Here is a 27,833-nt window from a genome sequence, read left to right on the forward strand (position 1 = left end):
GTCCCTTTATACTGCTGGGCCCATTAGCAACCTCAGGGACCATTGTCTCCATTGTCAGGCCTGTATTTACAAAGTGGGTACCCCTAGGCCCCCGTCTAGAGGTATCAGGCAGATTTCTGAGTAATAGCATTGATTTATACTACATTTAACTTTACTACATTGTAAGGACAAATGTTTCATTGATTAAAGTAAATTACACCCATTTTTTGATGTTTTTCTACTTAGGACTAAAAATAAGCAGGAAGGGAGCAGAGAACCCAAGCAGAATTTGACCTGGTTCGAGTTCCTCTCTAACGAGTGGGTAATTCCACAAAGCAATTCATGCGAAATTAGCTTGTAGGCTTATCCACCTAATTAGCTGATAAACCTCTATCATAGAGAGTTTACTAAGTATCATATACCCTACTTGTTTCATTTTATCTATATCATAACTTTTGTTGTTTTCTTTTTACATTTCTGCATGTCATGCCTTTAAATTGCTTGCTTTATAGAACTACATGCAGCATGAGGGGGGTGCATAATTTCAGTTATATTAGGTAATGCTGTTTATTTCAGAAGAATATATTCACATAGACAGATACAAGAAAAGCAGGAGGAGATATAATAAGGAATCCTGTAGTATTTTTAGCTGCATTTTAGCAACTGTTCAGTATACAATTTCCATTGCATTATAAGTGAATAAGTTATAGTGGCTGTACTAAAAAACTAGCCTAAAATGAAACATTTTCATGTTGTAGATCTGAAATGATCCATTATATTTAACTATTATTTTCAATTTCATGAGATCCTGTATTAGTGCTTTTTTTATCTTCAATTCTGCACGTTGCTAGGTAAACATCAATACACCCTAGATCAAATAGTCAGCCAGAAATGCAGAATCTATGGTGCTTCCACTACAGTCCTTTCCAGCTGCCATTGTAGAGTTGATGAACCATACCACTAAAAGGGTTACATGAGTTTGGTATAAAGTGTTTTCTTTTGCTCAAATATGTTTGTGAGTCTGTTTTGACAATAAGAGGGAGACCTTAACTTAAGTGGCATAGGACCTCTAGCACTTAGCCCTATTCACTAAGATTATAAAACTGAAGACATGCTTAATCAGACCTTTAGCTGCTGTTTACACAAAGCAGTGTATTTGTTTTTTCTGCCTAGGTTGTTATCTATGAGTGAAAGCAACCACTGTTGCTCTGACAAGGGAAATATAAAGGCCATAATGAAACAGGTGTGTCAGGTGGATACATTCTTGGAAAATGCCAGAAGAACAAAAATGACTATCTTCTGTAGTTTTTGAAAATAAGGGTTCTGAATGACAAATTGGTGGTCTGTGAAGACAAGACTGTTTGTGGTAATGGGGGGACCTAACACAAAGTTTTGCACTGTGGCCCTTGGGTCTCTAGATATGACATGGTAGTACATTTTAAAAAACTTTTCTTTGACATAAAGATAGTTAGGCCTGATATTAACACACATCAAGGTGGGTATATTGGTAAAAGATCCACTCAGATCTTTCAGTATACTGTCACCTTTAGTAATATTAACTCAGCATGAGCAGTCATGCAATAGCCATATGTCAGTAACTGGTCAATATACTGTCCAACAGCATTTTTTTAATTATGTAATTGTTCCAAAGGCCAGAGGAAACAACAAAATCTGAGAAAGTGGAGAAAGGTACCAAGGTGAAGCGAAGGCTTAGCTCACTGAGGAGCAGAGTCACTGGATCCTGGCAAAAAGATAAGGTATGTTTGTTTTCCATTTAAACTAACTCCACCCTCCACCCCAAAGGAACATTTTAGTATCTATTATGTGGAGTTTTGTTACTTTGTGTTCCATTTACACTTACGAAAAAAACAAATAAAAGCAATAATCATTATTATGACATGATTATGAACAATATGACTGTTAGGAAATGCCCCCCAAGTTTCTGGTACATGTGGTACGAGTGTTTGCTATGGTCACACCACGGAACCTGTATTCTCTGGGAGCTGAATGTGTTGGGTACTGTACAAAGGGGTAGATCCAATATGAAAAAGTAAGAAAATGTATTTTTTTTCTTCTGAAATTGAATCCAGCTTGTTAAAAACACTTTGCAATTTCACAATCTTTAAGAAAGCATTAGTCTGTGGACATCATTTGAATCATCTCTGTTTATTTTATCAAAAAGGTTTGTACATGAATTATACATGCTAATGCACTGACTACAGGTATGGTATATATTGTTCTCAAACCTGTTATCAAGAAAGCTGCAAAATGAAAATATAACCAGACTTCTGTGACCTATGTAAATGTATCTTTGTAAAAGTGGGAAACCTTTTTTTTGTGTATACTAGAGAAACCATATGTGTCTGTAAAGTCTGTTCCTTCTTTAATAACATTTTACAGCAAGCAGTACCTTATGCATGTTTTAAAACTGTCTGGCTGCCTTGATCACTTACATCTGCTGAGCCAGTTCACACTGTAATTGATGCTGAACTCATGTATTTTGTTTGTACTCACCCTGTATTGAAGGGGAAATTATTATTTTTTCTTTGTTTTTGATGAAGAACAGAAAATTTTATACTATATTTTTGTTATAGGATTAACAATATTTATATTGCAAAATACTGAATGCTACTTTATCTTTTGTTTTCTAGGGTAAGATAAAAGAAGAGCTAAAAGACAAAGGCAAAGAGGCAAAGGACACCTGGATTAACACCAATGGGCATGAGTTGGTGCCAGGCTGCTTTTCCAGTCACGCCAAATGCACTTTATGCACCAAAGCACTTGCAAACAGGCACGGACTACAGTGCATGTGTGAGTAGGAGCAGTCACTGGAATGGGTTGGGACCTAGAGTAGGCACTGTCGCATGTATTTCTTTAAATCTATTCTACAGAGACCAAAAATTGGTTAACCTTCTATGAATGCAAGAAAAAAGGAATGCAGGGCCATGCCTAAAAACCATAAGCAGCTACTTAGCTTGCAAGGTTAGTTCAGCATCATGCCACTGCTTAGCCACCAAAAGCTGTTTCTTATGTCACTGTCTGCGCACCTTTTTAAAATCAGCATATATATATCTCTTGTTTGGGCAATGGTTAGCTGTTTAGACACACCAGAGGGCAAATGTTGAGAAAGTTTCTTCTTTTTGCTATTTTGCCCCTGGAAATTGACAAAATGCAGTTTATATTCCATATTGGTTTTAAGGTGGGGTGGCTTTAGGATTCGCCCAACATGTCAAAACATTGGGAACTGAACTTTACAGGTACAATACCATATTTTTAAAATTAGGTATAATGGATTATTTACTATATGGTTAATTCACTTACATATTGTTGGTGTTAAACTTTAACAATCAGCTAAGGTTTTAATTAGGTTGCTACAAATTAAATCTGATTGGGTGCTATAGTGAATGGCACCAGTATAATATAGCACCAATAACTGTACTGCCTTATTCCATGCAGACAGGTGCAGGTGCATGGAGCACTGCATTGCCTGGTATGTGCCTCATGAAATTGCATATTTTTTTCCAGGGAAAGTATTCTTGAAAAAAGCAGCAGAAATAAAACAAATATGGAAAGGCCTTGGCAGATTTAAGTGCTAGGAGGTAACCTTTTATAAATGTGCAAATATAAAAATTTTATTGCTGACACAAAATGACAAATTATTCGAAAAAGAAGTAATTATGAGATAACAGTACCTAACAGCATTTGCTGTTATTTTTCTTCTCTCTCATAAAGGGACGCTATCATTCTAAAATTCCCCTTTAAAAAAAACCCAAATAACCTTAACTTTTTATTTGTTACAATCCTAATTTTCAATTTGTAGGTTTTTGTTGCCAAAACTGCAGTGACGTTGTTTGGTTTGGCTTGCTAAGATTTGTATCTCAATTACTTAGCTGATTGTTACTGAGCAATGTCCCTAGGGATGTTAACAATTGATTTTAGTAGTATTCCTGTACACTGTGATTAGAATGCTCTGTGGTCTAAGAATGTGCAAACATTACTGAAAACTTACAGAACAAATCCTCCACCAAATTTATATTATCAAGTGTTACCTATAGGTAGGGTTGCCACCTGGCCAATATTTTACCGGCCTGACTGGTAAAAATTATGCTTGATGCCAGTATTATAAATAGAGGGAAAAAAAATAGGCTGGTATTTTTTTTTTTTAAAAAAAGATAGCAGCCAAATTATGGGTCATAGTCAGTTCTGTTCTGTGTATTCTGGGTCTGCATTTGGGATACTACCACAACACACATTAAACCACATTATGTGAGAATGGGTTCTACATAAATAAATATATATTTACACAATACACAGCATGGTTGTTATGCTGGGCACTATTAATGTGGTCATTGTTGCACATTAGTGATCTGCAAACTTCATATGATCCTAACTCCAAAACTTTAACAGTTACAAAAGTAAGTGCTTTCAATTCTTCGATTCTACTAAATAGTATATGCATTGTATAGCAATTATTTCTTACTTTCTGATACTCTTTAGAGTGTGTCATCTGCATTACAATTACTATGCAGTAGTGTGCATCAGTATCTCTAATTACCTTGGTTCATCCTGTGAGTATAATTGTGCTTTATATACTACAACCTTAAAATCCAAGTCAAGTAAATATACTCTGTGCAGAAAGTCACGTGTTATTTATAATGTAATGCTAGAATAGGGATATGTATACCCTTGTATGTACTAACTATCCTCTCCTTTATTATTCTGGCCTAACGTCATCCATTACCTCTGTCAACCACAGTGTGTCAGATCCTGCCCAGTCTAAAATGCTTAAGTATGTGATATACTGTATACTTAGAGCACAAGCCAAGGAGGTTTGACATCTGAAATTTCAAATAATATTGACAAGCATTTTTACTGCATCCAGTTGACCTTTCCTGTTATTTTGGCTTGGTCATTAATTTCTATGGTGTTTATATATCTAGTCCTGTCTAGGGCTGCCTCCTGGCCAGTAAAAATTATGCTTGATTCCAATGTTTTTAATATGGAAGAATGATAAATATATAGGAAAACTGGTATTTTTCCAGAAAAGGTGGCAGCCCTTGTACTGTCCCTGCATGTGTTCTGTGGATTCCTTGTTTGTTTGTCCTTTGTCCAGACCTCTGGCCTACTTCACCAAGAGTCACCACTATAACTCCTCTATTCAATATCAGGCACAGTGACTGATGACTGAGTTAGCAAAGACTTTCAAACCTATATACCCTTTGTACAACCCAACATCCTAGTTTCAACAGTCCCTCTTTATTCAGCATTCGGGTCTCCTCTCAGTTCCCTTCAGCTGTGAATTCACACTTGTCATTCCAGCATTTTCTACATTTTTTACTACCATTAAAGCTCAAATCGATGATACTGTGCCTTTTTTCACTCCTTCAAGTTATACTTACTTCGTCCATGTAACCACTTATGTGGGTGTATTTATCAAGGAGTGAAAAGACAAATCTTTGTATGCCCCCAAACATTTACAGTCAAACTGAGTTTGGGGGCTTTTGCAGAGAAGTTTGTGTAGAATTGTCTTACTTAGAGTACTGGCAAGCAACTGAATAGTATGGGGCTGGAATGGCATGGTCAGATGTTCTGTTAGTTGCCACTGTTAGCCACAGTTAGCACTTTGTATTGTACAGTGTTAAACTGACCCACCAGAATTCCATGACAGGCTCGTACTGGCATTCTGTAGATTCTCTCAAATGCCAGAGTGGCTGCTATAAGATGACATAGACAGTCACTATGGACTGGTGGAAGGGCTGTTTGGACATCTGTGTACTTGAAATGCCAGGGCCTATTTTAAATTCCAATCCTGTACCAGAAAAACTCCTGGTGGGCCCAGGTGTAAGTGAGCCGTCCCTAACCATTTGGTTTTCTGGATGGCCCTTGGCATCCCAGTTCAACACTGGTCTTGTAAGTACTGCCTCACCTACATTGGAAACACTAACCAAAACTAATAAAGTATGTGGTAGGGTTAAAAGTACAATGGAATGGCACAAACCACCATGTTTTTTTGCGCTTATCACCCCTAGGCACTCAATGAAATAGAGCTTGAAGTAAGGGGCAATATTAAATGCAGCCTCGGATGTGCAAGGTGTTTCCAGAGATGCACATCTCAAAGTTACTTCATGGAGATAAAATTGTTTTTGTTTTGTATTTTCTAAATAATGATATTGTAGTAATACCAGTTATAAATGGCATCAACACAAATGGTTTAGGAAATAAGTTTGTGATTCGAGAAACTTCCTTGAAGTATACTTTCTGATAATTTTAGCCTTCTGTTTCTGAAAACAAAGGTTTCTGAAGAACTGAAACTACCATCACTGCCCCCTGCAGGGATCCTAATTGTTGAGTTAAGAAAAATATGATTAAGTGCTGTGCCTGCTAACGTCAATTCTGTGCCTGCAGTTAGTGACCTCAGTGGCATCTGCTTGTCATTGCACATACAGGGTAGAATGCAACCCAGAAAAAGGTGTGTGCAATAACTGGCCATAATCAGAAGTAATAGTGACAGATACATGCCACTGATGGTACTACCATTGGCACTGTGTCCATGGCCCTTCGCTTGGACGCTGAGTCTGCTCCTCTTTAGCTATGCCACTGGTTACTACCTACAGACATGGGGCTGTATTGGACACATCTGGCATTTTTGTAAGCCACTAGCTAAGAAAATGACAAGTGTGAAATGAGCCTAAACAGGAAATAATGCGATCCCTGTGGAAGGCTTTGTAAATTTTGTTAGACAGTGATTGCTATTTTCAACACTCACACTCATCCATGCTGTAGTCATTTGCAATGATCACAGCAAATGGTATTATAGTTGTGTATTTAAATTAATTAACCATGAGTAAGATTAGAGTTTTGTTTCATTTGAAGTTATAAGAACCAGTCTGACAAGTGATCATAGTCCATAAAGCACCCTAGTTGCCATCATTCTATATCAGACTTTATCAAGGCTTTTGTTAGAATAACAATTTGTAGTTTGATTCTCTTTAAGAATCAAAAGTAGAAGATAAAATAGTACAGCTTATGCTTGCACTACCATGCACCATAAATTACGCACACTAGGCACACTTTAAAAATATTCCGACCAACTACACCCAATTTGCTATGAAATACACATGCATTTGCATTCATTTTGATAAACTGGGTGAATTTGCAGTAGGTGCAGTGCAATTTTACCAAGGGCATTGTCCCTTTGTGACCCCAATGATGCTGGATTTTTGGGAAAAATGTTGCACTGTGGGAAAAACATGGTGATTGCACTCAAAATTGCACTTTGCTCACTGCATTTGTAGAAGTACATGTGCCCTGTGGTTTAAAGAAAAGGCAATAAGAGAAAAGAAGAACACAACAATAGTAATATAGCTGGAATGGTTGAATGCGAAAGCAAATAATTAGAAACCTATACAAAATAATGACCAATTCTTAAGTTCTAAACTAAAATTTTATAACATACTAACTTAAAGGTATAAAATTTGTTTTTCATTTATAATATTCAGAAATGTTGAAACGTACCAATTGGTGAAGTTTTATAGGCACATGATTCCTTAAAAAGAGCAATTTGTTTTCAGCATCAGAACAAAAGAATGCCGACACCAGAAATTCACGTTAGCATTCTTCCTCCACACAAGCACTAGAGTGCCTGACATAATTGGACCTTTTACAGATTACATAGTTTAGACATGTGTCACCTTTACTGTGTAACCTCTCTCTTTTCCAGTTTGGGCTGTTGTGCCTTAATGTTAACTTGAGTTACTTATTACTATTGGGCTTCTGAGGTATTTTCATGCAATATACACCTGTCACAGAAGGGATCTTGTACTTACCAGTGATTTGCACTGACACAGATTGGATGGGGGGTTTAAATTCCAGCATACAAAGTGATTGTGTTGTGGCTAGAGTACAGCAGTCTTGTGCCATGAAGCCAAGAAAACTATCTTTTATTTCCAGAATTGTCTACAAACAAGTGTTAGTATATTTCCTATTCAAGTAAATAGGAAGTCACCACAATTCCCCCAGGAGGACTGCAGTGATCACATGCATCAGTGTAACCTTGGCTTAGTGTTAGGGCTTTATCACACGAGGTGGGATGTCATATCGGGGAGATTAGTCACCCGCAACAAGGGAGATCTCCCCGTGTACCAGAGCCCTTAAGGTGGTCACACTTACACCGAAATTATCATTGGAAACAAAACTATAAGCACTGGCAAATGTTTAGTGCTGCATGGTAGTTAGCACCTTAGAGTAGAACTTCTGCCTTGCAGCACTGGGGTGGTCCTGAGTTCAATCTCAGCCAGGGCACTATCTGAAAGGAGTCTGTATGTTCTCCCTGTGTCTGTCTGTGTTTTCTCTGGTTACTCTGGGTTTCTCCCACACTCCAAAAACATACAGGCAAATATACAGGTGTGAATGTGTAAAAATGCTGCGGAAATGTGTCAGTGCTGAATCATCAGATAGGGGTAAAAGTATTTTGTTTCTACCAGCTATCTGGCAATTCAGTTCTGAACATTAGTGGAATGGACGAACAATCCTTCCTGTGACCAATGGTTGCAGGTTAGATCATAATGTGTATATTATCATGAATTTATAAAATGCCAACCATGCCATGATTGCTAAAAATGTAAAAAAAAATAAAATAGCAAACTATATTTTATTTTCAATTAAAAAAATCTCATTCTAGAATATCTGTTTTTTCAGGGCACTCCCAAGCTTCAGAGTTGCTTTGTGTAAAAGTTATTGCTTGTGAAACACAAACAAGCATTCCACCATCTTTTCAGTTGCTAGTGGATGCATAAGTTCAATAGATGAGGCTGGCTGCTCCCACTCGTACAAACAAAAACAAATCTTCAGTTAAATAGGGTTCCATGTACAGAAAAACTTACACCATTATGCTTTACTAAAGGTTATCATTTCATTTTAACTTGGACAATATAAATGCCATTGGAGAGGGCATACTCTGCACGCAAAGAAATTTGTATAGGCTTAAGAAAGTTCATCACAGAAGAAAAATGTGCTTCATAAATCGACTCAAAATCTGTCACATGTTAAGTTTGCAAGTTTGATACTGTATCACCAAAGTACCTCTTTACATATATTCCTTTTTACCCTTTATCCTTCTACCTTCTGGCTTTGCATTCCATTATCACTCAATGTTGTTTTATTTTTGTGGCACTGCTAGCCCACAATTAGGCTCCTTCTGACACCAAACAGCATTAATAAGTGTTGCAGATACTCTGACCCTTTACAACAAGCCAAATGCCTGATATTTGCTGTATAAAACTGTATTTGTAAAAGTCACAAAAATAGTGGACAACATAAGGCGCCAGATTTAATTCAGCGAGAAAAAGGTTTATCGCTTGAAAACTGATAGACTAGATTCAATTTGATATGCAATTCAATGCAGAAAAACCTCAAGGTTTATTACATGAAAACTGGTGTAGTCTATGGGAAAAAATAGAACTAAATTAAGAAAAAAGTTTTTTCTCCTCAAATTGAATCTCATCCATAACTTTTTATGTGATAAACCATGAGATATCTTTATCTTAGTTCATTTGTTCCTTTAAGATGAGCAGTAAACATTTTAGGGGCACAAACAATCAAACTGAAAATGCAGAAAAAAATGTTAAAATGTAAAAATGCACAACATTGTGAAAATAAAATAGAAAAGTGATTGCACTGTGTAATTAGCTCTCTCATTAGTCTCAACAGTTTTGGGAGGAACAAGCTTTGACAATTTTTTTTTACTGTATTGTTTGTTTGTATATGTGTGTGCAAAAGTTCCCCCAGTCCTTATGATAGTATGTGTGTTTTTATGCTTGTGTCACATCACTTACTTGAGTGCAGGGTATGGTTGCCACCTATTCTGGGAAATATACCAGCCTTTCTATAGTATATTCTTATTTTTCTTTCTATTAAAAACACTGGCATCAAGCATAATTTTTATCAGACGGGTTTTATAATATTTGCCAGGTGGCAACCTGCAAGTGCTGTAGTGCTTATGCAAAGATGGCTGCATTAGTTGCATGAATCAAGGTACTTGTGTCCAAAGCAATTGTGAGTTTTGCTGCTAGTGCACCACACCAGTCTATTGGATGAATTGCATGCATTGCACCTACTGACACTGTGGAACCCTGGAGCTACCACCACCTCAGGTGGCGGTTGCTCCATGGTTTCCACAATAGCCTATGTCACTACGTTGTGACGAAAAACAATTTGCAGACATAATTTTAACGCCAAACACCAAACACAATGACAACATCCTGACCCAAGGATTGTGCAAATGTAATGATGTTGTCATTTCCTGAAAAAACACTGCATTCTGGTTGCAGTCTAAGGTTTTCACCCTGCACTTAAACTGGTAAATGAGAAAACATTTTATTGACATCATATGGTGTCCCATTATGCACATTCACATTACAGGATTTATTTGTATGTATACATAATGTATAGGTTTACTAGCTATTTAATGGGATATAGAATGTTAGTAGTTATATTTGTATTGTATTTTTATAGCAAATAGCTTACAAGCAACATAGCTGACAAGGTGCAGGTTAACTATGAGACAGGATTTTTGAGATTTCCACATTTTTATTGATAGAAACCAGCAGGTGAATGTTTGTCATTCCTCAGACAAGCCCAGTTTTGGTTCTATTTTACAAGATATTTAATGGGGTATAGAGCGTTAGTAGTTATTTTTGCATGAACATGGGTGGTTATAATTTGTTCTATGTATTGTATTATTACAGCAAAGAGCTTGCAAACAACATAGCTGATAGGATGCAGGTAAAATATGAGACTGAGGATGTTTGTGATTTCTAGATTTTAATGCTAGAAACCAGCAGGTTTATATTTGGCATTCCTCAGACAAGCCCAGTTTTGGATTCTGTCCCTCTCCAATTTTTTCATAAAGGGGACAATATTTATTGATTTTTCACTTAAGGTGACAACAGATAAGCCAACCAGGTATGCTCTCTGTCTGTTTGGCCTCAGTTGCAGCACACAATATGGCTTCATTTTTGTGAAGAACACAAAGAATCAGAATACCAGGCAGAGCTCATCTTCACTTCTTTATCTTTCAAAGCACCATAACCTGGCCAACATAGTACATCAGCAAAAACATTTTTCGACCCTGACAGATTTCCAAACTGACCGATATCTATAGTACACAAGTTGTAATTGTCATGTCCACCAGTCACTACTTTGTGTTCAACTGCACACTTGTAATTCACTAGTATAAGGAGTGGTAGATTTTTGCACTGAGGTTCTGTTACTGGCAAAAAGTTGAAAGGACAACCCTTTCAACCTTAGATTGGACCAACTGTGATTTAAACTAGGGATGCACTGAATAGACTATTTTCAGATTCTGCTGAACCCCGGATCCTGGCTATCAGGAGGGCCACAGCATACTGCTACTTCTTTAGTGGAGGGTGCATGTCTCATGGAAGACAATTATACCTAGTAAAAAATGTGTAAGGGCCCCGAAATAGACATTTATTGCGCATTTGGTGTGTGTTTCAGATGCATGTTTGAGAGGTTGGCACCTTTGTCTGGGGTGTGTGCGTCGGCCACGTGCTGTGCCAAGTCTTTGTACAAATAATCAATGTCATTTGGTAACATCATCGTGTCATGACGTTTCTGGTGAAGTGATGGGGTCAGAAGGGGATTATTGCTTGCCAGAAGCAAATCAGAAGGTTCTGCCCAGTTATTTCAATGTTGAAAACCAGGCAGAAGGTTTTGACTTGGACAGGAGCACCTAAAAACATCAGCTGATTGTTATATTACCTGTGTTTGTACTTAACAGCAGGGAACTGCATTCAGATCTGAGTTTTACTGCAGCTTCAGTGCATTTTTTTTAACATGCTGCATTTTTTGCACTTCATGCAACAATAAACCAGAGAATTGTGTGTTGATTCACAAAACTACAATTACAAAAAAAAAAAGCAAATAAACGCAGTATATGCGTTTTGATGCGATTAGTGTTAAACAGCCTTAAAAATACTGGAAACGGGTCTTATTCGTAACAAAACTTCAGCAGAAATCAGAAACTCGCTCCAACACAATGAACAAGAATGCAGTCTGATCTGGGAGCACAGAGACATGGGGCGGGACTTGGGCTGCTATTGCACACTTCTCCTGTCACTCACAGTAATGACAACTTCCTGTGGAAGAATGAAAGGACACGCCCAGCCCTCATTTCAGCCTAAACACCGAGTACGGAGGATATATCTCCTGATCTGATGTAATTACAGTTTTATGAGGTAAAACGCAATTTAAATCAATTTTTTTACGGGGCGATATACAGCTAAAAGAAGGAAGCATGTAGTGCTGGGAGATGAGGATGAATCAATATGTCTATCTTTATAGAAACACTACTGCTGTACACATATATGTAGTTGTTTTGTTTTAGACTGTCGGTGAGAGGTTACTTTAACCTTTTAAGCCCTGTGGCTCGGTTAACCTAGCTCTAAGAAATCATAGTGCCAGTATTCTATATTTCGGGTTGTCTCTTTGATCTCTGCTGTCCCTATGTCTAAGTGGCAACAGTCAGCAGGGCTGGAGTTGCTGGCACTGAAATGGTTAAAACTGGATTTGTATGCAATACACAGGCTGACTGTATTCAGCTGCAGTCTGACTCAAATATTTAAGCTGATTATCTAGTTGACATTCAGAGTATATACTTAAAGAGAGGGATGAAGTGGCAATACTTGCTCTTCATTTGTGTCTTGGTCTACAGAAAAACTAGGTTTTTTTTTTTCTCCGTAAATGGAACCCTGCACAGTGTTTTTAGTTATAGTAATATTGCTTTATGGTCTCCTTTGTAGTTTTATTTTGACAGATTTGATCAAAGGTTCATGGCACATGGGACCTTCTCTGTCATGCAAATATCACTTTAAACAACATATTAGGGATACGCCTGTTCCATTATTATTGTTTGAGCCCTATTTAAATATTTAGATTTTAGAAAAATTAAAAATGTCATGGTATGAACAAAAAAATTGTTGCATTTAGTCGTCCAGAGGTTTAAAGTGACATGACTTTGGGTTCAGATTGGCTGTATGCTAAGTGCAGAACATACAACAGACACTGATATCTAGTCGCTGGTATCATTCTATAAAACATGCTTATTAATTACGCTGTGTAGTGATTGTAGCTGTAAAATTCAGCATGAAAGTAAAAATCCCTTAAAAATCCTGCGTCAATATGGCCTTTGTGCCATTTACACCATTTTTATGCTGTTTTTTTTGCATTGGAATGTACTTGCCTCTACATCTTTTCCACTGACATTAATTGCTTATGTGAAGTCTTAAGGGTTTTAAAATACATTTACAAGTGTATGATATATTATCCAGATAAAGGATCTTTCCGTCTGTTAGATCACCACAACTTAAGTCTGCTTTAAAAATGTAAACATTAAATAAACCCAAAAGGGTTGTTTTGCCACCACTATGGGTTCATGCAGCTTAATCACCATCAAGTACAAGATACTGTTTTATTGTTATAGTAGAAAAAAGATAATCATTGTGAAAAATTTGAGCTATTTGCTTAAAATGCACAATAGGGGAGATGGCCTTTCTGTAATTTGGAACTTTTTGGATAATTGGTTTCTGGATAAGGGATCCCATAGCTGTATCAGGCAGCAAAAAAAACACACACACCTTTAGAAATACATGATTTATTGTTTACAGTTTGATTTCTGCTTAAATGATTTTACACAGTTTGATAATTTGGCTTGTGTGTGTAATAGTACATGGAGGGGGGGGATTGTAGCCTGAATGTTTTGTTGCTCTGGGTCCAGTGGTAAAGCACTTGCAATGACCTCCCGTTCATTCCTGTGTGAAGCACCTGCATGTTATTCTGCAGTAAGATATTTTGGGGTTTTGCCTTCCTTGCTGCATATACTTCACAAAGCATGTAGAAGAACAATGCTAGTTACAAAAGAATTTTGTTCTGATTCCCCAACCCTTTTGGAAGTCTTATTCAGGCATGCTTAGTACAATGCAGTTTTCATTCATCAACTGAGTAGAATAATAAATGTACAACTGCATTACATACCAACATCATAGCAAGCTTGTGTTTCTTTGACAGGGCAGTCAAAGGTCCAAACATTTAATGTATTTTTAGTTTTGTTTACATGCATCAGATTGCTGTTCTCACGTACAGGAGCCAGTGCAAAATGTTACAGCCTCCTTTCCTCTTTTGCTCACTCTCAGTGGCTACCTTACCTCTGGCTTTACACAGCCACTGCACATGTGAATGGCGATATGGACACGCTCATAACTTTAGTGGTAGCGGGGATGCTAGAAGAAAGGTAAGCTGCCTTGGGGTAATGGAGGACTAAAACTTTAGTGGACGACCTTGTGCTTAGAAATTTTTTGTACCTGGTTTCCACTAATACTCAATACAGGTATGGCGGCATCTGTTATCTAGAAAATAGTTATCCAGAAAGGTCCAAAATATGGGAATGCCATTTGCCATACTAAATGTTGTTTTACATTTTTCTGTTAGCATAGGAAAGACCCCTGATCTGTAAAGCAGCAAATCACAAGCATTCTGGATAACAGGTTTCATAACTGTGTTTTGTTTACAACAATTGGAGGTCAAATGCAAACATTAAAAAGTTGCCCACTGGAATTGAAAAGTATCATTCTAAGCAACTTTCCATGGCGATCCCATATCCGGAAATCCAGAAAGCTCCAAATTACAGCATGGCCATCTCCCATAGACTCCATTTTATAATAAATCAAATTTGTAAAGTCATTTTCTTTTTGTCTGTAATGAAACAGTACCTTGTACAGTAAGATATCCGAAATGCTCAGGACCAGGGTTTTTTTTGGATAAAGGATCTTTCGATCACCATACCTCAAGTCTGCTAATAATTGCTTAAATATTGAACCCAATAGGATTGCTTTGCCATTAGTATGGATTCATGCAGCTTAGTTACAATCAAGTACATGGTACTGTTTTATTTGACAGTGCTGAAAATCCCTTCTCTAGGATACCTTCCTTGCCCTAAAATTCTTGTTTGGTTTTGGTTTTAGTTTTACGGGACAAAGAGATTCGCTGGGAGTGCACCCACAGTGAAATGATTATCAATATTGATTTTTCCCTTTCTTGATATTACTATAACTATATGCCCAAGTTTAGTGAAGGATAAGGGATCCCTGGGAAAATTATTTTATATGGTGGTGCAGCACTTAGATAGATGGAACCCTGAATGTGTGCATTTTCCCCCATGAGGAATGCTGGCCCAGGGAAAAAGTTAGTGGTTTTATTCACTGGATCATTTGAGTAAGGTAATATATAGTTGATGCTTGCTTTTTTAACATAACCCCCTGATCATTGCAGGGAAACTTTTTGACTGCCATAGACTGAAAAATTTGCAGTATGGACAGGGAAGATGCCTACTGCCTACATGTTGTGCCACCTGGTGCATTTCTTTTCACTCCCAGTTAGTTCTCCTATCCCTAGACAATAGGTTGGTCACAGGAGGCTCTGTAGGCTCAGCCTAATTTAAAGGACAAGGAAAGTGGTGTTCTAATTGGCACCCCCCAGTGAATTTCACTTTCCTTGTAGTAAATGTTTATGACTTTTTCTTTCTCCTCTGCCTCTTTGCTTTGTTTATTCGTACCTGTAGCCTCAGTTGCAGGCTATTTCCTTATCAAGGGACTATATAAACACACACCTTCGTGTTCCTTATTCCTGGACCATTGAGCTCTATGGTCTAGCTTAAATCCTGAGTTCCTTCTCAGACTCTAGACTTTTCTCTGTGTGTATTTTTTTCCTGTCCCATTCATTATCCTGCATCTTTTGGCCTACACTTCTGACTAATGGGATGTTTCATTGACAAGCTATTTGCTTGATGTCCTGACCACTACACTTGCCCCTAACTCTGCCATTAATACTACTGACTTCTGTTTATTTTTATTTCAGTTTGTTTATTAAATCATTTCATTATGCACAGTATCTTTGCTCCTGGTTTTTATCATGTTTCCAACATCTGTTCTCATAGTCACCTAGCACATCTGCCAACCATATATCTTTAGTTCATTCTGACAGATTCAATGACTGTTCTTGTAAACAACCAGAGCTTTACAAACCAAAACGGTTGCTGAATTGTATTTGCAGCAATGCACTTGCCTGTTACAACCAATGAAACCTTTGCTTTCATTTTCTTACTGGTAGTACACTGATCAACACTATGGGGCTGATTTACTAAGACACGATTTCGAACCCGAATTGGAAAAATTCCGATTGGAAACGAACATTTTGCGACTTTTTCGTATTTTTTGCGATTTTTTCGGCGTCTTTACTATTTTTGGGTAAAAACGCGAGTTTTTCGGCGTCTTTACGATTTTTGCGTAAAAACGCGAGTTTTTCGGCGTCTTTACGAAAGTTGCGCAAAGTCGCGATTTTTTCGTAGCGTTAACACTTGCGCGCAAAGTCGCGCCTTTTTCGTAGCGTTAAAACTTAAAAGGCGCGACGTTTTGCGCAAGTTTTAACGCTACGAAAAAATCGCGACTTTGCGCAACTTTCGTAATGGCTACGAAAAACTCGCGTTTTTACGCAAAAATCGTAAAGACGCCGAAAAACTCGCGTTTTTACGCAAAAATCGTAAAGACGCCGAAAAACTTGCGTTTTTACGCAAAAATCGTAAAGACGCCGAAAAAAATCGCAAAATTACCGATCATTACGAAAAAAATGCAATCGGACGCATTCGGCCCGTTCGTGGGTTAGTAAATGTGCCCCTAAATGATGATTGCATGTAATTGACAATTGCACTAAGCCCCAGTGAGGAATGTTTTCAAGGGGTTGTTCACCTTTAAATTAACTTTTAGTATAATGGGGACAGTTTGCAATTGGTCCTCATTTTATTATTTGTGCTTTTTTAATGATTTAGCCTTTTATGTAGCAACTCTCCATATTGGAATTTAAGCAGCTATCTGCAACCAGGCATTGATTTGAATGAGAGATTGGAATATGAGTAGGAGAGTAGGAGAGGGCCAGAGTAGAAAAATAAGTTATAAAACGTAGCAATAATAATAAAATTATAGCCTTATAAAACTATAGTTTTCTGGCTACTGGGGTCACTGACCCAACTTTAATAGCCAGAAAGAATCAGATTAGAATCAGAAGAAACTATAAAAAAGAAAAAATGAAGACCAGTTTAAAAGTCACTAAGAATTAGCCATTCTATAACATACTAACAGTTAACTGTTAACCACCCCTTTAAAGTGACCCTGTCATTGCCAATGCAATAGCTTGGGGTACAGGCACATAAAGCAGCTTTTAGGAGCGTAGGCACAGATTCCTGCATGTGGCATGTAGCTCTGTTATGAACAAGCAATTTTTGGGTGGACATTTATTATGTCTATATTAGACAAATACAATTGTAAATAAAAAATAGCTGATTTGTGTGTGCCCCATTAGTATCTCTTTGGAGGTTCTCTGGTGAGTTGGACAACCTTGGAATTGCAATATTTGTGCAACAGATCATTTACAATTAGACCAAAGTGACAGTGACTTTTATCCAATATTGGGCAGGGCTAGACGCACATGAATCCCTTTCTGGTATAATATCTTTGCCAAGGAGCCAAGCATTTGGATCAGTCCAATCTGCCCAGCACGTTGCTGCCCAACTTGGGTATAGGGCTGCCACCTTTTCTAAATAAAAAATACCGGCATTCTATATTTTTGCATTTTTTACCTAATAATAGTATTGGCATCAAGCATCGTTTTTACTGGTTAGGCCACGCAATTTGATCTAAAGCTACATGGCAAGCTTTATCTATAATTTTAACTGTATCTTGTATGTATATCCATATGTCTGACAACCTCCCCTGTAGACCCCTGTGATGGGCCTGTGTTTCTGAGTCTGTAAGAATTGCACTTTGGCCACTCCCTAAGTCTGAAATCAGCTACTGAGATAAGGGAGGAGCTGTAGCATGAAATAAGATTATCTCGCTATCTTGGGACACATTCTTGATAAATGTGGAAAGTCTCACTATAACTTTAATAGTTTTCCTTTTATTTCTTATAGTGTTTGTAAAATCTGAAATCCACATTCAACTGTAAAAAGATTTGGGGAGCAACACAAACATGAAAAAAGTTTCTGGGGGTTCCACAAAAGGGCAGTGATTGGCTTTTTTTTTTAGCCTCTCTGAGGACTGACAGCCTATAGGACACCTGTTTTTTATGCAATGAAAACTTGCCTTCAAGCTAGAAATTCAAAAATAAGCACCTGCTTTAAAGACACTGAGAGCAACATCCAAGGCTTTGGTGAGCAACGTGTTGCTCACAAGCCACTGGTTGGGGACCACTGTCCAAAACAGGTTGTGTAGGCTTTTAAGCATTGAAATATATTATTAGCACATATTTATCAAGCGCTATATTTTGCAGTGCTGTACAGTTAAAGGGTGTGTGCATTGAACATACAGATTACATGCAAAAATGTAACCATTAGAAAAGGTAAAGAGGGCCCTGCTTAAGAGCTTACAATCGAAAAATCTGGAAGCGCAGCAGGATATTTTGAGCTTTGGATAGAAGTGGACTTTGTGTGCAAATAATTAGCTCTTTCACAAGTGCTGGAGAGAAGAGCAGCTCATCCAGCAGAGCTCAATCTTGCAGAGATCAATTTGTCTGTACGTGTAAAGTTGGGATCGATGCCCCAAGCAGCAGGCACCACGGGAGCCAAACACCTCCACTTTTGTCTTAAGTAATAACAGAAATATTCAAAGCTGGACTGCAGGAGGTTTCATGTTAGTATGTTTAACCCTTGCACTGACTCCACGTATTGCTAGTATCTATTTGTTTAGATATTTAAGATGGAATGCTAGTAGATAAAATGAAGTACAGGTATGGGATCCCATATCCGGAATCCCATTATCCAGAAAGCTCCGAATTATGGAAAGCCTGTCTCCCATAGACTCCATTTTAATCAAATAATTCAGAATTTTAAACTGGTTTCCTTTTTCTCTGTAGTAATAAAACAGTACCTTGCAACTAAGATATAAATAATACTTATTGGATGCAAAACAATCCTATAGGGTTTAATTAATGGTTTATTGATTTTTTAGTAGACTTAAGTTATGGAGATCCAAATTACAGAAATACCCCTTATCCGGAATACCCTTGGTCCCGAGCATTTTGGATAACGGGTCCTATACCTGTACTAGTATGTGTTCTGTTACCCAGAATGTTTGGGACCTGGGGTTTCCACATGAGTGGGCTTTCTGTAATTTGGATCACCATACCATCATTTAAACATATGATTATTGAAGGCACAAAAATCCTATTTTAGTAGGGTCATCCTGCTTTATTATTATAGAGAAAAAATGAATAAAAAAATTAGAATTATTTGATTAAAATGGGCTCTATGCGAGGTGGCCTTTCTGTAATCTAGAGCTTTCTGTATAACAGGTTTTCAGATAACTCCTAAATAAATAAATCCTATATCTGTAGGATCCCTCATTAGAAACAGAGCTCTGCTGCATATACATTTTTAGAAGCAAAAGGTGAAAATGTTGTGTCCAATTTTGAGCAAACTATTGAAAGGGTCCATGGTTATTTTTTTATTTTTTTTTTAGCTTCCTTCTCCTGCAGAATTAATTCCAACCATGAAAGCATTTATAAAATATATCAAGAATGTACTGTACATGTTCTCTCCATAGAAAAGCAAGCAGGGGTGGGTTGCAGTAAGTAGCTGGGCTTGGAATTTACTGTGTTTTTATAGTGCATGTGAGCTCTGGCAGGCACATTCACTGCTTCTTATGAACTTTCTTAATACAAAAACAGAGGCATATAGGTTGCCATTCACTAAAGGCTATTAATACTGTATTGTTTCATAAATAAAATAATTGTATTTATTATTTTTTAGATTGTGCGGTAAATGTTCATAAAAACTGCAAGGCCTTGCTCCCTGAATGCACCAGCAACAAGCTGAAGGTATTATTATTAAAATACAGACCTAAATAATTAGGTCTAAATAATTAAAATTATGTATAGAAAAAAATGTTAATAGCACAGCTATCCTGCATGATTCAATTTTTTTTTTTTTTGTACTTAAAGCAAGTTAAGTTGTTTTCTCTTTCTGCCATCATCAGTCTAGATCAGGGATTCTCAACCTTTTTTACTCGTAAACCACACAAGCATGAAAAAATTCTTTAGGAATGCCAAATAAATACTCTGATTGGCTATTTGGTAACTTCATGTGGACTGCTAACCTGCAGCAAAACTGTGCCTCTGTGCTTCCAAGCCAGAAATTTAAAAATGGGCACCTATTTTGAGGCCACTGGGAGCAACATCAAAGTGGGCAGTGAGCAAAATGTTGCTCACGAGGCACTGGTTGGGGATCACTGCTCTAGACCTTGCTCAATGTGCATATGTAAGACAGGATTCAGGTATCTCGCAGGTATTGCGTTCAGCTTGTGCCATGGTCTACTAGTGCTGTTTTGCTCATGTAAATTATTCCCCCATGTACCTGTGGTTAGCTAGTCTATAAGACCCATAACAGGAAAATAACCCTATATTTAATGTTTAACACTGTTTTTACTTCTTTTGCAGAAAGATAACTCACCAAAGCCTGTAGCATCTTCTCTGAGCTGCCAGCAAGGTACAGTCTTACTTTTGACGTATTGTTCTATGTAAGTGGTTCTCTTTGTGCAGTGGTTTTGTAAGGTGCCAATCCACATAGCGACTAATCTCCCCACAATGCCATCCCACCGGCTAGAATGTAAATCGCTGGTGGGATGGCATACACGTCGCTTCAATGTCCCGCAGTCACCCAAAGTTTCCTCTCAAGACAACTTCAGGCGACTGGGACATTGCAGCGACACGTATGCCATCCCACCAGCAATTTACATTATAGCTGGTGGGATGGCATTGCAGAGAGATTAGTTGCCCGCGTCAACAAAGATTTGTTGCTGGGCGACTAATCTTCTCGTGTACCCCTGCCCTAATGGATGATCTTTTTGTTGGTCCTAGGTCTAATGAAGGGATCAGCTTGATTTGGTCCAGAATGTGAGTGGCCAAATCAGGCCTAAATCTGCTTGCTTGACAACCTCACTCATGAGTTGATCTGACTATGTATGGGCAACCTTTTCACAAACCATTATCAGAAAGATCTTTTTTTTTTCTATTTTATTCCTGTATGGCCAGCGTTAAAGCAGTTGCTTGCTTTAAAGGGATAATGACATATTTTAGGTTTTTAAAAGAACATGCCACTGCATAGGCTGGAGGGCAAATGTAAACAGCACTGCTGTCAATCTGGGCATCATACCATGAGTGCTTTGCATGAAGTTGTGCCAGTAACATAGGTCATTAACCTAGGGCTGGAGTGACAAATGGGGGCAATTATGGCTTTTCAGATTCTTATAGGCATAGTGGCAAGTACCTGCTAGAACCTTGGCTATGTAGCTGTCTCCCTCAAACTAAGCCATCATCTCTTTATGTGAATTGGTTTCCAAGTCATTGATATTTATAGATTGGCTCTAAAAATCTTACTCGGCTGTTAAAGAGACTTTTGCATGAATATATATAATTGCCACGCATAATCTTGTATCTACAAGTTGCTAACTTATTGCTCAGTGTTCCCTCCCTTGTTTTCATGCCAAGGTGTATGTGGTTACAGGTATGAAACATGTTATCTAGAATGCTTGGGACCTGGGGTTTTTCACATAAGGGGTCTTTCCGTAATCTAGATGTTAATACCCTTACTCTACTAAAAAAAAATCAATTAAACATTAATTAAACACAATAGGATTGTTTTGCCTCGAATAAGGATGAATTATATCTTAGCTAAGATCAAGTACAACATGCTCTTTTATTATTACACAGAAAATGGAAATCAATTTAAAAAATTTTAATTATTTGCTTATAATGGAGTCTATGGAAGATAGCTTTTACCGTAATTTTGGAGCTTTCTGGATATCTGGTATAATTAATTGCCCAGGTTTATATGCTGACCAGGTCTAGTGCTGTTTTGCGGCAGTGCTGCCATGTCCTTCAGCCAGTGAAAAATGAGCAAGCTAAACACTAATCATATGCCGCTACAATGAATGTTTTTGGGGGCCAATACCTTCCTGTATTCGCCACAAGCATCTTTAGAGACTTAACAAAGTTATTTTTTTAAAGACACCAGGCACCACCCAGTGAATTCACGTACTTTTTACCGGGCCAGTACAGTATTCAGTATTAAAGTACCCAGTTAAAAATGTCTGCAAATGACAGTTACAGTATAAGATGTTATGGAAAATTTTAAACAACAGGACCCTTATTTGTCTCTTTCCATAGTACAATTATAGACTTAAACATGTATTTTGTTGGAACAGATCATTTAAGTGAATGGTGCAGTAGTGAAAAACATTTTATAATCACACTAACCATTCACTATGGCGGCTGTGGTCGCATACAAAAGGACACTCAAGATAAAATACCCCATGTCATCCTAAATTATGCTGGAAATATTCTGCATTCTGGGTAAAACATGGTGAATATGGATAAAATGACACTTTGCACACTGCATATGCTTTTGCATCCTCCTCCTTACTCCTTATTTTTATCAGCATAGGAAAACATGCAGTTCTCTGTTTTTCCATGGCATACAGAAAATTTACAGAGATAATGTAGTTGTAATTTGGATATAGGCTAGAAATTCTGTTGCCATGAGACAACGAGTTATATGCAATTGTTTGGTTTCTAAAGTGAACTGACATCACACTTGTTGCAGATAGTGCTCAAGTCATTTATCCAATAGCTACTGGTGGGTGCTAATAGGCACAATGTGGATTTCTTTCTCGGCTTGCCAGCCCTGCAGACTGTGTCAATAAGGGTTAGTTAAGCAGTAGGAGGGGTTTCTAGAATCATCTCTAAAAGCCCACAGAGTAGAAAATCCAGAGACACATAGAGCAGTTTGTTTTAGGTGTAAAGGAGACAACACTTTATTAACATGGGGAATAATAGCTTCAAAAGATGTAGGGAAGACTGTATTCAAACAGCCCCTTCACAGATCTCATTTTACAGCCCCTACCCCAAAAAGTGCGGTAGAAATTTCATATTGGAGAATGAGTTGTTAACCTTTCGTGTTTTCTCTGCTCTACGCCATAAGCACAAATATGGTTTCCAGTCTGAAGGAAGCTTCTCTCACTCCAATGTGGTCTTTGCCTCTGTTGCAGCTTCTTTGAAGGAGAATCCTCGGATTGCCATAGTAGGGCTGGATGGAACTCATGCTCAGGCTCGGGGGCTCGGAATGACTGTCACCCACAGAGGAGGTTCACGAGTAGAAATACAATCAAATTCAGGAAGCAGAGCTAGGTAAGTAATATTATTTCCTTGGTAGATATACTTGATTCCTTCCAGTGCAATAACTGTATGTTTAGTATTAAGTTAGAGTTAAAGGTGTTCTAAAAGGTCTGTGTTTGTAACGTGGCTTTGGTCCTTCTGTTGAGCCTAAATTCACTTTACTTTTATCCCCATAGATGTTTTACAAGAAGGCAAAACAAAAAGCGCCACTCCACCTGTTAACAGAAATAGAACCTATCTAGCAGATGGTTTTGGGGTTTTTGGCAGCAGAAGAAAAATAATGCATTGGCAAAATCTAAGTAGATCAACAATCCACTCTTAAACGTTCTACTTATTGCATCACAAAAACAAAATAAATTTGACGCAATCACAATGCACAATGTACTTCTGCATTTAAAACAGTCACAATAAAGGGTGACTTCCCATACCCTAAGATTATTTACTGGGCCAGAAACTAATAATAACCTGGCAAAAAGTGGTATATATTGCATCAGAATTTGGAGTGTTCCCACATGTATACTTTGTATTTGACTACCAGCGTTTGTAGGTAAGACTGTAGGATAGTTATAATCAATATTTTCTTTGAACCCCTTAGTACCAGCACAGCAGAGATGGATGACGTAGATTCTGGTTTGTCAAGGCTAAAGCTCTTCTCTGATGAAAATGTTTCCCTGGCTCCCGATTCAGTATTTTTAGAGGGTAAGTTCCAGACTCTTTTTTATACTAATATATATATATATATATATATATATATATATATATATATGATGTGCATAAATTAGTTATAAACTTGACCACATTGTAAAAATATGGTGTGTCAAATAACAGTTCCTCCTTTGGTGTTAATTCCAAATTCACAGATTATTCCCTCTGCACAATGTACTTCTGCATTCAAAAGGGTGAAGGGAAGGGGTTGTATACTGGAAGCCTAAGTACAACAAGGTTGCTTAATCAGCCCCCCCACATGGAAGCCTAACCCGTGTTTTGCTCTGTTATACAGAGCTTTCTCAAAAGCTTTTTAAATGTTTTTAAAATGCATCTAAAGATTTTAGCACTGCATATGCCAAATAATTTTGTCCATTATGTATTCATATTTCATTATTTCATTATGTGGCAGACTCCTATACAAATGTCAAAAGCGAGTTAGATCTTGATGCATTGGAGTTTGAGGCAGGATCGTGGAGTTGTGCTGTTGATCCACTTTATCTCAAAAAGCAGAAGAAAGAGGTGATAAAAAGACAGGATGTCATTTATGGTAAGAATCTTTATAATATATTTGTAATACATGTAAATCACACCTGTGTGCAATGTCAGCTATTGCCCTGTCTGTGCTGCCCTGGTATGGATGGCATAGCTGTTTATTTAGAAAATAGCGAGGGTGTAGCTAACTCCATTTTTGTACCCCTAAATAATGTAAAGTTATCATTATCCGAAGTTAAATTTATGTAAATATGTATGTTTATTCTTATTTACATACATGTACATAAGTATTCCTGGTTATGAGGTTTCATTAATAAGAGAGAGTTTCGAATAAAATATTATGTTTCTTTAACAACAGCTGTTCCTACACACAGGTCTGAACTGGGATTTAAAATAGGCCCTGGTATTTAAAGTATACAGATGCCCAAACAGCTCCCCACCAAGCCACTAAAGAGTGACTGTCTGTGGCATCTTACCTCAGCCCCTCTGGCATTTGCCTGAACCCACACATTGCTAGTCAGGGCCTACCTACACATATCTACAGAAGTAGACAATATTTGCTTTATGTGACATATAATTTGGATACTTTCGAGGATAATAACAAATATGAATACAATATATGTCTACCCTTAGGCTAAGGGCACACAATGCTATCCATCTACTGCTTTGCAGGTGACAAAAAAAGTGAATCAATCTTAGGCTCCTGCTTCCATTAGGTCTAGCATCTGTATCCTGCTAGCTTTAAGAACTACCTAACTAAGCCTTAACTCATTCTATAAGGGGCGGGCCAAACCAACGGGGCACCCTAGGCAGCCCGGTGGGGGGGGGGGGGTGACAAGTGGTGGGGGAGTGCAGACTAGTGGTAGGCAAGAGAGGTACCTGGCTGGCAACCACCCCCCAGCATTGCGCCCTAGGCAGTTGACTCTTCTGCCTACCCCTAGTTCCGGCCCTTCATTCTGTTAATCTGGAGACTGACTATTTGGTTTATATGTCCAGTTCTGATTGGTCCGTAAAAATTATTTTAAATTGAGGGAGTGGGCATGGATGCCGGAGGCACTCTATTCACGTAACAGAAAATATTGAATTTTCAACTACTCTTGGTCAGAAGGGAGGGTTACCAAATGAGTGGATTTTTCCATCCCCACGGTCCTCAGACCAAGTGATTGGATCACATTACTGGGATAGAAACTGTCAGGATGAGGACTGCATTGACATGCCTATGCACTCCTCGTCCCGACAGAATTTGTAAACCTGCCTGATCGGCATCTGCCCGATTTTTGCCTAGATATCTGTCGGGTAGACCAGTCTGAGGGCCCCATACACAGGTTGATAAACTGATGACTCAGATTGCCACTTTTATTTGCCTGTGTATGCCCACTTTTAGAAGCTGTATGCTAAATAGTATGTATTTGAGGTTTGCAGTTGTTGTGCTGTGATACTATCTAAATGAAATTTGAGTTACTGTGTATATCAGAGGGTAGTTATAGCAGTCAGCACAGGCATGCCAACCTCAGAAGTTAGCATGCTAGTTACTAAACCTGTGCCCATGTTGACTGTAAAGGTTTCTATTTCTTTCTGTAGGAATTAGTCTGTAATTACTATACATCTTAATCATACAGTTGTTTTTAAAGGAACAGTAACACCAAAAAATTAAAGAGTTTTAAAGTAAAAGAAATATAATGTACTGTTGCCCTGCACTGGTAAAAGTTGTAAGTTTGCTACAGTAACCCTACTATAGTTTATATAAATAAGCTGCTGTGTAGCCCTGGGGGCAGCCATTTAAGCTGGAAAAAATAAGAAAAGGCACAGGTTACATAGCAGATAACGGATAAGCTCTGTAGAATACAATAGTGTTTTATCTGTTATCTGCTAAGTGCCTGTGCCTTTTCTCCTTTGAATGGCTGCCCCCATGGCTACACAGCTGCATTCTTTATATAAACCATAGTAGTGTTTCTGAGGCAAACACCCCAGTTGTACCAGTGCAGAGCAGCAGTACATTATATTGGAATTTCTTTTATACACTTGAATTTTTTGGTGTTACTGTTCCTTTAATTTTTAGATGCTATCTCTTTGTAAAAAAAATAAACTAAAAACCTCTTGTGTTTTCAGAGTTAATGCAGACTGAGATGCACCATGTTAGAACTCTGAAAATCATGCTAAGGGTGTACTCGCGAGCTCTCTCAGAGGAGCTGCAGTATGGGAACAAGGATATACACCAGATCTTTCCATGTGTGGATGATCTTCTGGAGCTACATGTTAACTTCTTAGCAAGATTCAAAGAGAGGCGCAAAGAATCTATGGAGGAGGGAAGTGATCGGAATTATATGATTCAGAAAGTTGGTGATATTCTTGTGCAGCAGGTAAGGGAACAAAACCAATTTCTGCTCTTTTCACACGATTACAGCTCATTACATAAAGGACTTAAAACCCTGATTTACTGGGTGTGCCAGTAACACATTGGCTCCCCCCAGTGAATGCAGGTTTCTTTGTCCTGTAATGTAATAATTGGCTAATGTCCATAAATCAGTGAGTGGTCTATATGTCCTTTTTTCTTTTTGATAAAATGGAGCACTGCTAATGTGGTCCAAGATGCCTGGGTGATGCCTTAGGGGTTAAACAACTATGGACAACACCAGACGCGGTTTAAGATCTACTGGTATTAACCTTACCTGAAGAAGGGAGGTTAATGTCCCTGAAATGCTGAATCTGCTAAACTGTTTTGCTCAATAAATTGGACAGTGCCCAAAAGTTCAAAAGTAAATGCTGCTCCTAACCTTGGTTCAAATTCTAAAAATAAGAATGATCCTATTCCCAAAGTATAAGTCCTAAAGGCAGCTAAAACTGGCAATAACTGGAAAAGTTAGCAAGATAGCATGTCCTGCAGAAGTTTGCTGTAGGATCTCTTATCCAGAAACCTGATATACAATAATCTCTGAAATACAGGAAGATCATCTCTGAGTCCATCTTAAGCAAATAAGGAATGCACCGAATCCAGGATTTGGTTCGGGATTTGGGAAAGATTGTACCTTTTCCTGCAGGATTCAGATTCAGCTGAATCCACGTTCCTGGCCGAACCAAATCCTTAAAATCCCGTTACTTTTTGTCACATAAACACAGAAGTGTGCGGTTCTCTTTAACTCTTTAACTTTAAATTCGGCTCGGTATTCGGCTGAATCTTTTACAAAGGATTCAGGGTTTGGCCAAATCTGAAAATAGTATATTCGGTTCATCCCTAAAGCGAATTATTTTTTTTTAAATTATTATCTTTTTTCTTTAATAATAAAACAGTACCTTGTACTTCACTAGTATAAATTGATGTTTGTGGCAAAACTATCCTATTTGGTTTATTTACGAGCAGA

General features: G+C 37.9%; 1 protein-coding gene across 2 annotated transcripts in view; it reads left to right on the forward strand.

The window, feature by feature from the left end:
- arhgef18 (Rho/Rac guanine nucleotide exchange factor 18) overlaps positions 1–27,833 on the forward strand; it is a 114,063-nt gene that overhangs the window by 48,996 nt on the left and 37,234 nt on the right. For both annotated transcript variants that reach the window (XM_031905117.1, XM_031905119.1), the window contains exons 8-16: positions 226–297; positions 1,631–1,736; positions 2,631–2,790; positions 19,853–19,920; positions 20,539–20,587; positions 23,148–23,286; positions 23,870–23,973; positions 24,392–24,529; positions 26,584–26,834. In XM_031905117.1, coding sequence (XP_031760977.1) covers positions 226–297; positions 1,631–1,736; positions 2,631–2,790; positions 19,853–19,920; positions 20,539–20,587; positions 23,148–23,286; positions 23,870–23,973; positions 24,392–24,529; positions 26,584–26,834 — 1,087 coding nt within the window. The remainder of the gene's footprint in view (positions 1–225; positions 298–1,630; positions 1,737–2,630; positions 2,791–19,852; positions 19,921–20,538; positions 20,588–23,147; positions 23,287–23,869; positions 23,974–24,391; positions 24,530–26,583; positions 26,835–27,833) is intronic.

The sequence above is a fragment of the Xenopus tropicalis genome, chromosome 1 (assembly GCF_000004195.4).
Source record: "Xenopus tropicalis strain Nigerian chromosome 1, UCB_Xtro_10.0, whole genome shotgun sequence".
Taxonomy (NCBI): Eukaryota; Metazoa; Chordata; class Amphibia; order Anura; family Pipidae; genus Xenopus; species Xenopus tropicalis.